General features: G+C 56.1%; 5 protein-coding genes across 5 annotated transcripts; 4 read left to right on the forward strand and 1 right to left on the reverse strand.

The window, feature by feature from the left end:
• Positions 1-741: 741 nt before the first annotated feature.
• On the forward strand, positions 742-1,716 carry QBC33DRAFT_460438 (putative short-chain dehydrogenase; the record flags this gene model as incomplete). The annotated part of the gene is made up of 1 exon (XM_060424989.1): positions 742-1,716. The coding sequence occupies one exon, from the start codon at positions 742-744 to the stop codon at positions 1,714-1,716; it is 975 nt and encodes a 324-aa protein (XP_060279116.1).
• A 460-nt stretch (positions 1,717-2,176) lies between these two features.
• On the reverse strand, positions 2,177-3,106 carry QBC33DRAFT_563316 (uncharacterized protein; the record flags this gene model as incomplete). Its single annotated transcript, XM_060430270.1, has 2 exons — positions 2,177-2,461; positions 2,516-3,106. 2 exons carry the CDS (start codon positions 3,104-3,106, stop codon positions 2,177-2,179), a joined length of 876 nt encoding a protein of 291 aa, XP_060279117.1.
• Positions 3,107-3,647: 541 nt separating this feature from the next.
• Positions 3,648-4,999, forward strand: QBC33DRAFT_460524 (uncharacterized protein; the record flags this gene model as incomplete). The annotated part of the gene is made up of 3 exons (XM_060424994.1): positions 3,648-3,939; positions 3,994-4,229; positions 4,295-4,999. Coding segments are annotated over 3 exons (1,233 nt in total), but the record flags the coding sequence as incomplete, so codon positions are not given.
• Positions 5,000-6,711: 1,712 nt separating this feature from the next.
• QBC33DRAFT_519109 (uncharacterized protein) lies at positions 6,712-7,680 on the forward strand (the record flags this gene model as incomplete). The annotated part of the gene is made up of 1 exon (XM_060426273.1): positions 6,712-7,680. The coding sequence occupies one exon, from the start codon at positions 6,712-6,714 to the stop codon at positions 7,678-7,680; it is 969 nt and encodes a 322-aa protein (XP_060279119.1).
• Positions 7,681-9,225: 1,545 nt separating this feature from the next.
• Positions 9,226-11,815, forward strand: QBC33DRAFT_460474 (uncharacterized protein; the record flags this gene model as incomplete). The annotated part of the gene is made up of 4 exons (XM_060424991.1): positions 9,226-9,811; positions 9,883-10,489; positions 10,540-11,014; positions 11,156-11,815. 4 exons carry the CDS (start codon positions 9,226-9,228, stop codon positions 11,813-11,815), a joined length of 2,328 nt encoding a protein of 775 aa, XP_060279120.1.
• Positions 11,816-13,462: the final 1,647 nt, after the last annotated feature.

Below are 13,462 nucleotides of genomic sequence, written 5' to 3' on the forward strand. Positions count from 1 at the left end.
CTCATGTCGCCATGCTGCACTTGCTAACATGACGCAGTCAATCCCGTTGAGCGCCAAGGAAATATTTGGTGAGGAAGGAAAGCGTGAAATAGCCTGTAAGATTGCTTTTACTATCCGAAATGGATTCTGCTAATCATTGCTTCCAGTGCTGAGCGCAATCCAAGAGATGGATGGTGGCTTTTCCTATACTGCTGAAGATGTTGAGAGCCGGGTCACCCATGCGTTTCTTCGAGATGATGCCACTACCCTTGGATTGTACGACTGGCACTTTCACTTCTCTCTATTCGGCTAGATCCTGGATATAAACAAGGGCCTTCCCCTAGCATAATTATAGGGGCTCTGGAAAATGACGACACGAACTGTGGTGCTCAGATTTATGGCGTAGTTGAACTTATTAAGCCAGCTGGGGAGCCCTTGTTCCCCGCGCAGAGAGACCAAAATGCGGCTAGGCGTAGACATGATATCATGATATCATCCACAATGCACAAGCGATTGGACTCTGTTCAGCTCTTGCCCTTTTGCATTTTTACCCTTACCTCGACTCGTATTCTTTGTTGTCGCCTATGGACTTTGGCGCTGGCTCTGCACACGGACTTTGGTCCTGCCTCCGTTAACTCCGGCTCAGGTCATACAAGGTCGTAGTCAGCTAAATACGACATGAAAATGAAATCACGTCCTCTCAGACTCTACAACTCCTCCCTGCCTCTGTATACCCTCTTCACTTCACCGCCACACCTCACCATGGGCTTCATCTACAGTCAATTATTCGGATCTCTGCCCTACCCCACGGGGTCCTACGCCGGCAAGACCATCGTCATTACCGGCAGCAACGTCGGCCTGGGCAAGGAGGCGGCGCGCCATTATGCCCGCCTAGGCGCCGGCACGCTGGTCCTTGGGGTGCGCAGCACCGACAAGGGCGACGCCGCGAAGCGCGACATCGAGGCGACCACGGGCTGCGCCAGCGACGTGATCCGCGTGTGGCCGCTGGACATGGCCAGCTACGCCAGCGTCAAGGCCTTCGCGGCCCGCGTGGCCGCCGAGCTGGACCGCGTCGACATCTTCCTCGCCAACGCGGGCGTCGCCAAGACGCGGTACGTCAGGGCCGAGCAGGACGAGGAGACCATCACCGTCAACGTCGTGTCGACCTTCCTGCTGGCCGCTCTCGTCATGCCGAAGCTCAAGGCCACGGCGGCGGCGTTCGGGACGCGGCCCACGCTCGTCATCACGTCCTCCGAGGTCCACGGCTTCACCAAGTTCCCGCAGAGGACGGCGCCCGACGGCGAAATCTTCTCCACCGTGAGCGACCCGGACGCGCCCAAGAAGATCTGGGACCAGCAGTACCCGGTGTCGAAGCTGCTCGAGGTGCTGGCCGTGCGCGCCATCGCCGAGAGGCACCCCGCCGACAAGCTGCCCGTCACCATCAACTACGTCAACCCGGGCCTGTGCCACTCGGAGCTGGCGCGCGAGCTCGACACGTGGGCCTTCTGGCTCATGAAGCTGATCCTGGCCCGGTCGACCGAGTACGGCAGCAGGACGCTGGTCCACGCCGGGGCCCAGGGCGCCGAGTCGCACGGCCAGTATCTGTCCGATTGCGGGATTGAGTCGCCGGCTCCGTTTGTTACGAGCAAGGAGGGCAAGGAGGTGCAGGATCGCGTGTGGGCCGAGCTGGTGAAGAAGCTGGAGGCGATCCAGCCGGGTGTGACGAGTAACTTCTGAGCTTTACATTGGCTATGGGATTTGAGTTTTACAGGAGAACAAGGTTGGATTTCATCTCAAACATTTGTGTGTGAATTTCTTGGGGGGAGAAATGCATGTAATATGACCCGAATCTGGTCGTCTCTGCCGTCTCTCACCTCATACTGTGGAATCGCCAGACGAAAATCTGGCGACCATTTGGTCAGCGCGGGTGGTCGCTTCTTGGGTCCAGCTTCTCCCCCTTTCATGTTGACGAAGTACATCCGGTTTCAAGTCTGTGTGCGAATGCATGGTTGTAAATTGACAAGTCTGAATCTGCTGGGACTATAGACGTTGCCGTGGTTTCCCTAGGATCGATCTCTTATACCGTATCCGTACTTCGTACCTCCCTGTCAGCGGCAGAGGCATCCGGGAGGTCGACCGCATGCAATTTCACTGTCCAGCACGCGGTCCCCAATAAATAGACCGCCGTGTGTCTCGTTTAATTCACTCCCACTCCGTACGTGCTCGTCAATAGGGCGAGTATTCCGGCCCAGGGCGTGACCCGGAGCAGTACGGCTGAGGCGTCGAGACCTAGGAGTAACCCTAGCCCTGCGCTGGAACCGACGACGGCAATCAGGAGGACGTCCTGGTACTTCTCGCCGCGATGGAGGTAGTAGTAGAGCGTGAGGGCGGCGAAGTTGGTCAGGATACCCAGAAGCAGGACGCTGGGGTGGTCGAGAAGGTCGGCGAATTGAGGGTGGCTTTGCCATGGATGATGGAGGGGCTGAGGTGGCACGTCGTGTGAGCGATTACCCAGACACCGAGAGAAGAAACTTACCTGAATGTCGTGGACACCACTTCGCAGGAGATCCCCGCCGTTGCCCATGGCCAGATTCTCGTATCGGGGCCAGCGCCACTGCGTCATCAGCATGCCCCCGGTGGTCGACATAGCCATCAGCGCCATTTCTAGTCTCTTGGAGGGCCGGCAGACGGCGTCGTAGTCCAACTCAGGCCCGGAAGTTCTTGACCACCGACCGGCTGGCATGATTGCTTCCCCCTTGTCCAGGGACTTTGCGCGTGTCCGCAGAGGTGACTCGTTGGCGGGGGCCTCTAGATTCTCTGGTTTCTCGAGCCTCGGATCCAACGATGCGCGTTCTGAATGCACCGTGGTTCCCATCTCCCAGCCCGATATTTGTTTAAATGAGCCCTTGACGGGCCGCCTTGTTGCTTTCTCGTCGGGCGCGTCATCGAGTGGCTTGCTGTAGTGCTCGTCCTTGTCGTTGCCGTCGTCGTCGTCCCGATAAAAGAGACCCTTCCCCTCGTAAGGGTCTTCAGTTGGCCTTCGCCATGCGGAGGATTCGGTCGGCATTCCGGCACGGGAATCTTCGACGCCGCCTGACGCCGCTGCTGCCCTCGAGACAGGGTCCATTGATGATGTGTCGTCAACTCTTAGTAGTGCTTTGTCGCCGACTCTGGGTGGTGATGTGTCGCCGACTCTAGGTGATGGTTCCCCGGAGGCATTCGTGCTCGTCAACGTCGTTCGAGAAGCAGATTCCCCGGCATTGCTCGTTGGAGTTGTTGGGAATGTGCGCAGTCCTGGAGCAAGGCTCACCCAACCCTACCCAGCCGAAAGATCCAAGCTTCCGGGGGCTCTGCGGGGTAGCAAAAGTGAGGCTGTCGAAAGTCGATTGGCTGACTGCTGTCTGCTCCCCTTTCCCCGCGGCGGCAGAGTTGGGAAATATCCCTCCCAGCAAGCTTCACAACCCTCTCGATTCATCCCTCGTGGGCTGCCGTCTTCCCTCGACTACTCTCTTAATTTGCCTTCTCGCCAATCTTTCGCTTCGTCTCTGCGATATCCGGGACGCCATTTTGGCTGCCGGCGGAACATCGTCGTTGCCCTCGAGATAGAGACGACCGCGGGGATGGTGTGTCGCGACGATGCTAGGGGACTTCCCGTCGTGTTCGAAGGTATGGTTTGCTTTGCCTTGCCATGCATCCCCCTATTCTCGACGTGGCTCGAGAGCACATCGTTACTCACATCTGATGCTCTAGACAAGGCCAAAGTGTTGATACGTCAACCGAAACCCCAACCGATATCTAATGAACAACTTGTTGCCGAAGTCAAAGGCATCTACGCTATGCTGGTGATGGTCGAGAGCAAGTGCACTGAAGTTGACAATGCACAGAGCTCGAGCAAGCTGAACAACGAACAATGGCAGGCGCTCATAGCGCTGCACAGAACACTACTCCACGAAAATCACGGTTCGTCTCTCTCCATGCGTCTGGTTCTACCCTGCAGTCCACTAACTCCGGCAGACTTCTTCCTTCCGTCGCAACACCCCTCAGCTAGCCCGACCATGAGGAGGCTTGCTAGCAAGTACGCGATGCTGGCAAAGGTGAGGAGGCACCGCACCCACTCCTTCCTGAAACTGCTCAGGCATCGCTTGCCGTCGTCTCTCAAACTTTTGAATGAATCGGTGCCTGCTTTTGAGGACAAATGGATGGAATGCCTCGGGGACTTCGGTCGTTACCGGCATGTTGGTCGCCTTGCCGTTCTTCGCCCCATTTTACCGCTTTCAAATATTGATATGGGTCTACCACCAGCATGGCCGTCGAGGATGACGACATGCCCAACGGAGAGAGCTGGACGGTAGTGGCGCGACACCGGTGCACGAAAAGCAGCGACCAAGTGCCAGCTACCGGTCGCCTGTTCCACCACCTTGCGATCCTAGCACGGTCCAAGGCGCTTCATCAACTATTCTACTATGTCAAGAATTTGTGCCTTTCGGTTCCCTACGTGGACCTCAGTGCCAGGGAGAGCATCATGACGCTCTTCGATCCCCTGCTCGCCACTCAGGCGATGCACCGGCCGGCTACTGATGCTACATATGTGCGCGCCCATAAGATCTTATTTTCCGGTCATGACCGTGACCGTTTCGACGAGTCAGTCGCTGCGTCTTCACACCCTCCTGACTGCCTCCGCGACGCTCTCAACCTCGCTTCTCGCACGCACGACATCATACTGCGTCGGTTCGGCGGCGACCTCAACATATTGCCCTACCTGCACGTTACTTTGACCTTCATGATGTCTCCCATCCGAGACAGGGCAGCTCATCTGAAAGGCCAAGTCCCCTGGAAGGCGGTCAGCCTCATGCTGAAGAACATTCTGGCCAACTGCTCGCCAACTCTTACGCCTCCCGCTCCGACTCTTGTGTCTGAGCCGGCCACGGAGTCGCCAGTTCGTCCTCTGCCCGAGGACTGGGCCATGCATGGGCTCATTTTCAGGGAGAAGTATTTCCCGTCCGACTGGTTTGCGGGCGACCCCTCGAGCCAGCCATTCGTCGACGACCCGGATCCTACCGGCGACGGCGTCCTCGACGTGAACCCTGTACTGCCTCGTGGCTCGACCATCCGCTCCGCCGAAACTGCCCTGTATCATGCCACCGCGAGGCTGGTGCAGAGTCCTCTGCGGAACCCTAGACGATTGGCCTTGACGTTTGCGGCAGCGATGACGGCCAACCTCCCGCTCGTTGCGGCCTGGACCGCGCAGCAAACGAAGCTTGCCCTCAGCGCCCTGAGCGGGACGGTGGCCGGAGGGTCGTCCGTCGGCGTCGTCGTTCTCCGGACGACGAACGAAGACATCGACCCGGCGTGGTGGATCCTGGCCTACTCCCTTTGGGGCATGGGATTCACCATCGCCCTCGTCATGGCGCTGCTGCAACGCTCCACTTCGGGGCGCCGGAGGGTGTTCGTGTGCGTGACCTTTCTGCTCGCTGCCCACCTCTACGGTTACCTGGGGGGCCAGAGCTCGTCCTCTGCCGACGGCCTGGTGACGTTTGGTCCCCTGGTCTCGAACATCAGTCTGTACTTGATGCATGTACTGTTTGAAGCGAGGCCTGACCTCGTGCAAGCCGCCGTCGGTGCATGATGTGAGACGTGGAACTTCCAGCGCCGGCTAGCAAGAGAAGGGTTCCCGTCAAACGTGTGATGATGCAGTTGTTTCTTTCGGAAGAAGTGCGTAGGTTTTGGTCGCTTCTCCCCCGCGACCCACTCCTCCGTTGTCGCCGCTTTGTGTGGGTCCCCGACCCTTAGCTCCGTGCAGGTGTCGGTTTCCGGGCCCGCTGTCCGGCCGACAAATAAAAGGGGGTTTGCAGCGCGATGTAAACGACAATAAAGACAACAAAGAAAGTAAACGATCAGTGACCCACTTGCGTTGCCTGGTCTACCATAAATGTAGGCCCGTTGCCTGCCTTGCTCTTCACCCTTCCACTTCTTGTTTTCCTTTCCACCCTCATCTCCATCCTCTTTTTGTATCCTTTCCCTTGTGGGGCGAATCGTCTGCATCTCTGCTACTCTTCGACTCTAAATGTCATACTAGCAATTATTGAATATGATGTAGGTCATTAAACTAAGGCGAATACCCCTCAAGCAAGGTAGGATAAGTCTAACGCGATTTCTTTTTTGAAAAAGAGGTTATGACCCAGTGTCGGCCCTCGCCCACCGTAAAACCATCTCACTTATCAACATGCCTCCGCCACTAACCAGCTACCTTCTGTTATGTATCTCGATGCAATGGACACGACGATATCGGTCATCTTACCCAGCTTGGGAATCCTCACATGGCTGCGGTGAAAGGAGAGGATCTCGAGAGAGGCCTCGCGGTTCGGGGGCATCGGGCTCCAACTCGTATCGACAATAAAACAAAAAAAATTAATATAAAAGAAATTAGTTCTATTTCCACCGGCGATCGCACACTTATGGACTGTTTAGGATGACGTCAGGAAGGAAACGCAGCCGGAAGGATGATAGACGGCAATCACGCGGGGTTTGGCATGGTATCATTGCTAAGTCCGCGAGGGTCGGACTCTTAGTTTCACCGGAACAGCCCCTACGTTTGATATAACTATTTATGTCTCGATGGTCTATCGACATACTTCAAATTTCACATTTTTCATTTCACACACCATCCTGCCAATTCTTCCTTCAGTCCAACTCACCACCTCTTGCCCCCTTTGGATCCCAAACAGCGCAGAAATGGCGATTGAGACCCAGCAACAGCGCATCTTCATAACCGGCGCAAGCGGCTACATCGGCTCCGTGGTCACCGAGCTCGCCATTGCAGACGGCTACGCTGTTCACGGCCTCTCGCGCACCGAAGCCAGCGACGCCAAGTTGCGCGCCCTCGGCGCCGTCCCGGTGCGCGGCGACCTGACCAGCCTAGACGTGCTCCGCCGCGAGAGCGCCGCCGCCGACGTGGTGATCCACCTCGCGACGGCGTACGTCTTCGGCGACCCCGACGGCTACGCCGCTGCCCTGCCCATCGACAACGCCGCCGCCGACGCCCTCGCCGACGGCCTGGCCGGCACCGACAAGCCGCTGGTCGTCACCTCGGGCACCCTCGCCGTGGCCGCGGACCCTTCGGGCGCCGAGACGACCGAGTCATCGCCGCCGGACCCCAACCCCATAAACACGCGCATCGACGCCGAGCGGCACGCCCTCTCCCTCGCCGGCCGGCGCGGCGTCCGCGTCATGGCCGTGCGCCTGGCCCCCTACGTCTACGGCCGCGGCGGCAGCGGCGTGAAGCTCTTCCTGGACATGTCCGCGCGGGCCGGCTCGGTGGCGTGCGTCGGCGGCGGGGCGAACCGCACGACCGTCGTGCACGTCGACGACGCGGCGCGCCTGTACCTGCTCGCGGCGCTCCGCGGCGGCGGCCGGGCCGGCGAGGTGTACAACGCCAGCGCCGCAACCGACGTGACGGCGCGGCAGATGTTCGGGGCCATCGCCGACGCGCTGGGCGTGCCGGTGCGGGACGTGGCGAGGGAGGACGCGGCCGCGCAAATGGGCGAGATGGTCGCGGCCTTCTTGGCCGCTGAGAATAGGGCGTCGGGCGAGAAGGCGAGGAGGGAGCTGGGGTGGCGGCCGGAGGGGGTGGGGATCTTGGAGGATATCAGCAAGGGGTCGTATCAGCCGGTTGCCGAGGCGTTGCGGAAGGGGTCTGCTTGAAGAATGGAGATTGGGAGTCTCGGGCGGTTGGAGGGACAGGGACGGGGCGCTAGGCTTCGGAAAGGATGTTGGATACTCTATCAAATGGCAGGAAACGTATATCGTTCTACGGATACATTCTCCACCACAGCCTCTATGGCCCGCGCCTGCTCCTCCAGCATTTCGTCTCTCAGACTTTGCGCTTCGTCGAGCCCCTTGGACGCTCCCTCTGAGCGGTAGGACGGTGCGGCCGGGGTGCGTACGGGGGGTCAAGCAAATGATCCAGTATGATCCAGCAAAATGATGAGCAAATCGAGTGTGGTGCTTGCTGCATCCTGCACCATCTGCAGCCTGCAGCTTCGCGCGACCTATCATTCAGCAAACGAATTGTCCGTATCACCGCCCACAGGCTGCTATTGGCTCACGTGGACCAAGCCACTTCGCCTCGTTTTTCCAATCTTGAGTTGCAACACCAGCGAAGTCGAGAACGGGGCTGGCGGCTGGTCCATGCAGATGGCATACAGCCAGAAACCATGCATGCTTCCTAGTCGAGCAGGTCTACAAGGTGCAGAACCAGGAGAGAAGCCTGCTGTTGGGCATAGCCACCATGCCTAACGTCGCAGGGCCAGCCCGTCAGCTATCGCCCACCATTGGCCCAAGCACCGTATTCATTGGCGCTCAAGCGCGCCAGCCGAACATCGCCCTCCCTCCACCGGCGTCGAGCATCAACACATCCGTTCCATGACAACTCCTTCTGCCGCCTGGCGCTCTACTACTGATTTGATTGCACTTGCCAGACGATGCCTCGGATATCATTCAGCGCCATTTTTCACCGGAGCCGTGCTAAGAAAGGCTCCGGGCAGTCCAAGGACAGCTCGGACCAGGGCCCCTCGTCCTTGCCGACATTGACTGCGAGTTCTTCTATCGGTGCGACTCTATGGATAGCCCAACTCTCCAATTTTCTCAGACTGATAAACTCTAGCCAACGACCAGATCCAGGCTCAGTCCACGCCGTCGGCCCTCGAATCTCGAGCTGAGACCCCTCCTGCACCGACATCCACCACCCAGCCAGTCCTTGAAGCCCTTCCGCACGACCCAGCACCGGAACAACGAGACGAAGAAGCATGCGACGAGCCTCAGCGTCAGCCCTCTCCTTTGGGAGCTACAGTCACGTCGACTGCGCGGGATCTATGGCATGAGGCGCTCGACAAACTGGACACGCATACGCGCCAGCAGCTCAACATCGGGGATTCCGAACAGATGACCTTATTACAGCAGGTCAACGAGCTAGTGAACACTGCCAAAAAAAAAACAAAGAGGAGTGCGAGAGTAAATCTTGGAAATTTACCGTCGATAACCATGAGATTATCCTTCGTGACCAGGCAGCGAACATTGTCGCCTGCCTGGAGCAGATCGGAGACATTGCGATGCAATTTGCGCCGCCCCAGGCTAGCATACCCTGGTCCACCATCAAAGCCATCATGAAGGTGCGTCGTCCCCCCGACAGAACTTGTCTATAGCAGTCCCTGAGCATTCCCCTAGATCCCCGTCATGACATCTGCACAAATGTGTGCGTTGCTCCTGAGCACCGAGAAGATTGTCCGAGCCGTCAATCGCGGGCAGGTGTACGAACTGGTATACAAGCCGGAGAACACGCTGGAACTCGCCTTGCAACATCTCCGAGATGCCTTAGTGGGCCTATACGCCGCGTCCTTGGAGCTGCTTGCGAACTCGTCGAAGCTGCTGTCGCAGAATACGGCCGCACAGACTATACATGCAATTTTACATCCAGGAGGGACCGAGTCTCTTTTTAAAAAATTAGACGACTTGGAAACCCAACTTGGCCGCGATGTCCAGGCATGCCAGAGCGCATGGAGTGCTGCTGCTGATAAGCGGCTGACGGGTTTGCTACATGGCCTTGATGCTCCGATAACTCGCATCGACGACGGGGTCGGCACGCTTCTCGAAATTGTCGACTGGAACGAGCAGAAGGATATTCTAGAATGGATCTCACTTGTACCATACAGAAAGCACCACGACGAGGTCAAAATGCTTCGAACGCGTAACACGTGCGAATGGTTGTTGGGCGACGATAAATTTCGTGAATGGGAGAAGACCAGCTTGTCGGTCATTCTGTGGCTGCAGGGTTCCCGTTAGTATTTCCCCAAGTCCCCTTCGAGGTCTGATCATATATCTGTGTATCTGCGATGCTGACCGCCTTAGCTGGCGCGGGCAAGACCTACCTCACGTCCAAAGTCATCGACCAAATTGACAGCCTACCCGAAACTTGCAACAACGAAGGCTTTGCGTTCTTCTACTGCAACCGGAACGAAGAGGAGCGCCGAAAACCCCTCTCTGTCCTCCGCAGCTATGTTCGCCAACTGTCGACTGCTGTAAGGAGTCCTGGGCACATGCGGAAACAGCTTCGAGACCTCTACCGTGAAACGATAAGGAATGGATCCGACCTCGGTCTTGACGCCTGCAAACAGCAGCTGCTAGAGTCGGTGAACCTCTATTTGAAGACTACCCTTGTGCTGGACGCCCTCGACGAATGCGAACCGGAGTTGCGTGGGCAGCTTGTCAATATGATAGAAGACCTATTGTCTAAATCCGAAAGGCCGCTTAAGGTATTCATTTCAAGTCGGCCAGACGGCGATATCCGAGACCGCTTCGCGTCTCTGCCAAACATCGAAATTCAAGCCACCGACAATCAAGACGACATCGAAAAATTCGTCAACGAAGAGATTGTAAAACACCGCCGCTGGCATAGAATTTCTCCATCGCTGCGAGAAGAAGTTGTCACAACCCTCCTTGGCCGTAGCGGCGGAATGTAAGTCTTCCCATCGGCAAAGCGTACGTTCCGTACTTACACAATATCAGGTTCCAGTGGGCATATCTACAGATCAAGGAGCTCCTCGAACTCCAAACTGAGCAAACTATCAGAGATCGACTTGGAAAGCTCCCAGAGGACCTTGAGGGCGCATACGACGAAATTTACGGCAAGATACAAAGTCGGCACAAGTACGAGAAGGCCTTTGCAGACCGCGCATTCAAGTGGGTGATGTGTGCCTGTAAGCCACTCGGTAGCGAAGAGCTTCTCTCCGCAGTTCGTCTGGATCCCGATACTGACAATTCGCATTTGGATGAAAGAGTTGATGAGGGTCTTTTATTGGAGCTATGCAATAATCTGCTTGTCCTTGACTCTCAGCGAGAGGTCTGGAGGTTCTCACACCTCTCAGTGAGGGAGTATTTCGAAGAGAACCACTGGGGTCTTTGGCAGGCTCACTGTCACGCTGCCAAAGTTTGTCTGGGGCTTCTGATTGAGACGCACAAGAATCCAACCAGCAAGGGCAAGGTTGAGAGCTTGGATGGCAAGCAGGGCTCGGATGGCGAGCAGGACTCGGATGGCGAACACGACTCGGATTGCGAACACGACTCGGATGACAAACACGACTCGGATGACAAATACGACTTGTATGACGAATACGACTTGGAGCCACAGGACATCTTTGATCTGGCACATCCATTTCAAAAGTATTTACGGCACCATTGGATGATTCACGTTAGATCGTATGATGTGCAGGTGACAGACGATGAACAAGAGGCTGACCTAATATTGGCGCGCCTTTTAAGAACCTTTCTTGGATCTCCTAGGGAGAGCAGTGCGCAATACCAAGGATGGTATGATCAAGTTGCCTCTGAGCGCCCTCCATGGTCTTCTGCCCTTTCTGAGGTTCGCAAGGAAGAAATCTCTCCCAAGGACGTTCCTATCTTTGCAATATGCCGCTTCTCATTTTATACCCTCTTGCGCGACTGGTGGGATAGTGCAGAAATCGAAGTCTTGCAGATAAATGACAACGGTAAAAATCTCCTTGTCCTTGCTGCTATTGCAAGCTGCAAACCAATTTGCAAGAACCTTGTTAAACAAGGCATACCAGTAAACATGGTGCTTCAGAGTGGAGGGTATGGCAGTGCCCTTGCAGCCGCAGCATGTTCTGGAAAGACTGAGACTGTCAAGTTCTTGGTACAGGAAGGAGCAGAAGTGAACATGGTGCTTCAGAGTGGAGATTATGGCAGTGCCCTTGCAGTAGCAGTAGCACAAGCAGGAGAGACTGCGACTGTCAAGTTCTTGATACAGGAAGGAGCTAAGATGTAGTTTGCAGATAGGTTACTGCATAAGGTTATCTTTGTCTAAGGGTTTAATTCTCATTTTATTATAACCTAGGCTTAGTTTGAAGAACTGGGTTGGTGCTCTAGGTATAATATTGAATGTAGGAGTGGATGTATGTGACGTTTTCGCTGCCAACCTTGGACTCGCCATCAGTAACCAGATCTCGGTGAAGTTTCTAACAGATACCCCAGCGAATAGCAGATTGCTGCTTGACTACAAGATGCAATTACCCCACTGTAGAAGTACGTGTCTTGGTTCCTTGCGTTTGTTTGCCAAGGCTCCATGACGCGTCAAAGCCCTGCGGTGTCGTTGGCGAGGAGCTGGATCCTGGCAGTCCAGCGAAGGGTATTGGTTGAGGAGAAGAGAGATGAAATTCGGTTCCCACACCCCGCCAACAGACCATGTTTCCGCCTTGCGAGACCAACATGTGGAGGTAAATAAATGGGTTCGTTGTTCGTGACTGCGGCCAGATGGGGTTTGTCGCTACCAGCTGTAGATGGCGGCGGGCGGCTCTGGATGGGCGCTGTATCATTAGCGTTGGAAAGCGGCCTATTCCGATATGTAATTAATACGGGCTCGGGGGGTGTGGTAGCATCCTTCTGGTAGCCCTTCGGGTTTTTGTTTACAGAGAGCGAAGGTGAAGGGCCCGGGAGGTCTTCTCAGTATAGATATAGCCCCATTTACAAAGGAGCCGCTCCACGGCATGCCAGCACCTTGGAGATGCTTCGTCTTTGCATATGGCGATGATGTATATACACAAACATATATATTCGGGCATTGACGTCCTTTCATGATTAGTCTACCCGCCGATTAGTCAATACCCGAGAGAAGGAATGTACAGGTGTCACGGAATTGGGGACAGGAGCAGCTCCATGGTCCTGGAGGTCTGGAACGCAGCGATGGGCCACTGTATCACACGACGCTTAAAGGTCATGGCAGCTCGGTCAACTCGGTCCCATTCTCGCCAGACGGCAGCCGGCTCGCCTCAGGGTTACATGATCGAACTGTCAATGTCTGAGATACAGCAACAGTCGACGGTATTACGCCGCTTATAGCGGTTTAGCTCATCTCTAGGAGATCCTTCGACGCAACTGGCTCATATCTCTACACAAACATCGGCATTTTTGTGCTAGAAGAAAGGGGATATCTGTAACTCAAAACCCAGCAATGTCTCGCCCCTTCGTGGGTCTCCAGAGTCCAGCTAATGGTAGGGCCTAGGTTCAAACGCATCGATGGTCGTAACATCGTCGCCGCACGTCTCCGGGGGGACAGTGAACATCGATTTTAATGGAGAATGCAAGAAGGGAGGGCGGTATCGGCGCTCTTGACCCGAGTATCCGATTATCTGTTTGACCGTGGGCGTACGAGCTCCGAAGGAAGGCGTTAGATGACAGGAATCCTGACACGATCAGGAGAATGGCTTCACTGGCGGTGACATATCATGAACTGGGGAGATACGAAGAGGTGGAGAGGATTAGAGTAGAGGTGATTTCACGTAGACTAACGGGGGGCCAAGTCCTACTGCGACGTCATAGCCTCGTAGGGAAGCATTGCAGCTCTGCCCAGGCCGACACCATCGACGGTGGCGCCTCCATATAGCTGCGGTGTCCGAACGCGGACGGCAGCCCCGCG

Source organism: Phialemonium atrogriseum (assembly GCF_030411735.1).
Source record: "Phialemonium atrogriseum strain 8032-3 unplaced genomic scaffold QBC33scaffold_36, whole genome shotgun sequence".
Lineage (NCBI taxonomy): Eukaryota > Fungi > Ascomycota > Sordariomycetes > Cephalothecales > Cephalothecaceae > Phialemonium > Phialemonium atrogriseum.